This window comes from Berghia stephanieae, chromosome 3 (assembly GCF_034508935.2).
Source record: "Berghia stephanieae isolate SIO BIC M18660-M18661 chromosome 3, UCSD_Bste_1.3, whole genome shotgun sequence".
Lineage (NCBI taxonomy): Eukaryota > Metazoa > Mollusca > Gastropoda > Nudibranchia > Aeolidiidae > Berghia > Berghia stephanieae.
In genome coordinates, this window is record NC_088362.1 from 32,220,518 (window position 1) to 32,222,589 (window position 2,072).

At 39.6% G+C, this 2,072-nt stretch overlaps 1 protein-coding gene across 1 annotated transcript in view; it reads left to right on the top strand.

The window, feature by feature from the left end:
• Positions 1-247: 247 nt before the first annotated feature.
• Positions 248-2,072, top strand: part of LOC144967545 (Na(+)/citrate cotransporter-like) — a 29,278-nt gene continuing 27,453 nt past the window's right edge. Inside the window, exons 1-2 of the mRNA XM_078904938.1 lie at positions 248-861; positions 1,379-1,655. Of these exons, the coding sequence (XP_078761064.1) occupies positions 734-861; positions 1,379-1,655 (405 nt within the window). The 5' untranslated portion in view covers positions 248-733. The remainder of the gene's footprint in view (positions 862-1,378; positions 1,656-2,072) is intronic.

Below are 2,072 nucleotides of genomic sequence, written 5' to 3' on the forward strand. Positions count from 1 at the left end.
TCCAGATGAAGTTTGCTTATTGTTTCGATGGACGCTTCGTCAACTGGCGACAAGAGGGAACGTGAAGATAGCATTGAATGGTCATCGGAATTAGCTAACGTTGGATACTCTATCCCAGCATCTTCAACACAAATAAAAGTCTGTTGCGTCGACAATAATAATAATAATAATAATAAAAATACTAATAATAATAATATAATAATAATAATAATAATAAATAATAATAAATAATAATAATAATAATAATAATAATAATAATAATAATAAATTAATATATAATAATAAAGACATTAACAATAACAACAATAACAACAACAACAACAACAACGACGACAACAACAACAACAACAGCAATAACAACAGTAGCACCAGCAGCAGCACGACTTGCTGCATCAACAAAATCAACAACAACAACGGCAATATCGACCACAAAAGCACTACCACCAACAGTAACAACAACAACAACAACAACAACAACAACAACAATAGCATCGAAAAAAGCACGATCACCATAACCATCAATAAGAACAACAACAACAACAGCAACAACAACAACAAAAACAACGTCAACAATAGCAGCAGCAACAACAACAACAACAATATATGCAACCTCAGCAGCAGCAAAAACAGCAACAACAAAACCACCAACAACGAGAGAGCGAGAGAGAGAGAGAATCAGCGCCAGCATCAACCCCCCGCCCCCATTCCAACAACACACACAAGCACGAAAGATATGAACATGAATAATAAAACCATGGGAATTAACACAGCACACAACGGTAGCAGGTACTCCCTGGTGGCCGATGATACACACAGCGCTGACATGGACATCGCCATGGGTCCAGTCAAATACAAACACGGGTAAGTAAAAATAAAAACTAAATTGACAGTTTATATAGCGCAATATCCACTAAACGTGCTCAAAGCGCTTTACAAGGGATCCCTGACCAACAGCAACACGGCGTAACATGTAGAACGAGACATAGGCGATATGACTTTTTTTTTTCGTACATAGACAAAAATAAACCCCCCAAAAAACTTGAGCTGTTATATAGCTAAACGTGCTCAAAGTGCTTTACTAAGGGTCCATGACCAACAGCAACGCGTAACATATTGAACGAGACATGACGCCTGTTCGGCGGTATTACAATTTTTCGACAGCAACACTGTTAACGACCAGGTACTCATTTTACATCTGAGTACGGTGAGAGAATGTGAGTAAATCGTCTTTCCAAGGACTCAACTGTGCACCGAGCGAGACTTGAACTCAGGACCTTCCCTCACAGATTCAGGTGCTTCAAATTTAGTTTTCTTTTACTCATAAGATGCTCCTTTTAACCTAATGCATTCTTACATTTCTGTCACCCGGTATTGGCAGTTCTCAAGCGGTAGATGTAAGGGGAGGTAACCAAACTAATAGCATCAGTGACGACTCGGGCATTGGAAGAGTTGTCTCCCCTCCGAGGATCAGCACCGTTGAGGATAACTTTACCAATGAAGGCGATGACGGCAACGATGCTAATGATAATAAGGATATCTGGACCAAGCCCGCGATTGTGAGCTACAGACAACAATGGCTGTCTTTCTGGTATGTGTTTGTGGTTGTGCTCACACCCGTTGTTATGTTGCCTATCATCTTGACCGTGGATGAGTCGGTGAGTAGTAGTAGTAGTAGTAGTAGTACTAGTAGTAGTAGTAGTAGTAGTAGTAGTAGTTGTAGTAGTAGTAGTAGTAGTTGTAGTAGTAGTAGTAGTAGTAGTAGTAGTAGTAGTAGTAGTAGTAGTGTAGTAGTAGTAGTAGGTAGTAGTGTAGGTAGTGTAGTGAGTGGTGGTGGTGGTGGTGGTAGTGGTAGTAGTAGTAGTAGTAGTAGTAGTAGTAGTAGTAGTAGTAGTAGTAGTAGTAGTAGTAGTAGTAGGAGTAGTAGCAGCATTAGACGTGCTTGTGGTACTAGTAGTGGTGATGATATCGGTTAGTAGTTGTGGTGGTTGTAGTGATTTACCAACCTAGCTACTACTAATCCCCGAGCAAAATTTTAGTGGGTTCGTGAAAGTTACCATTGCTCTAATATTATT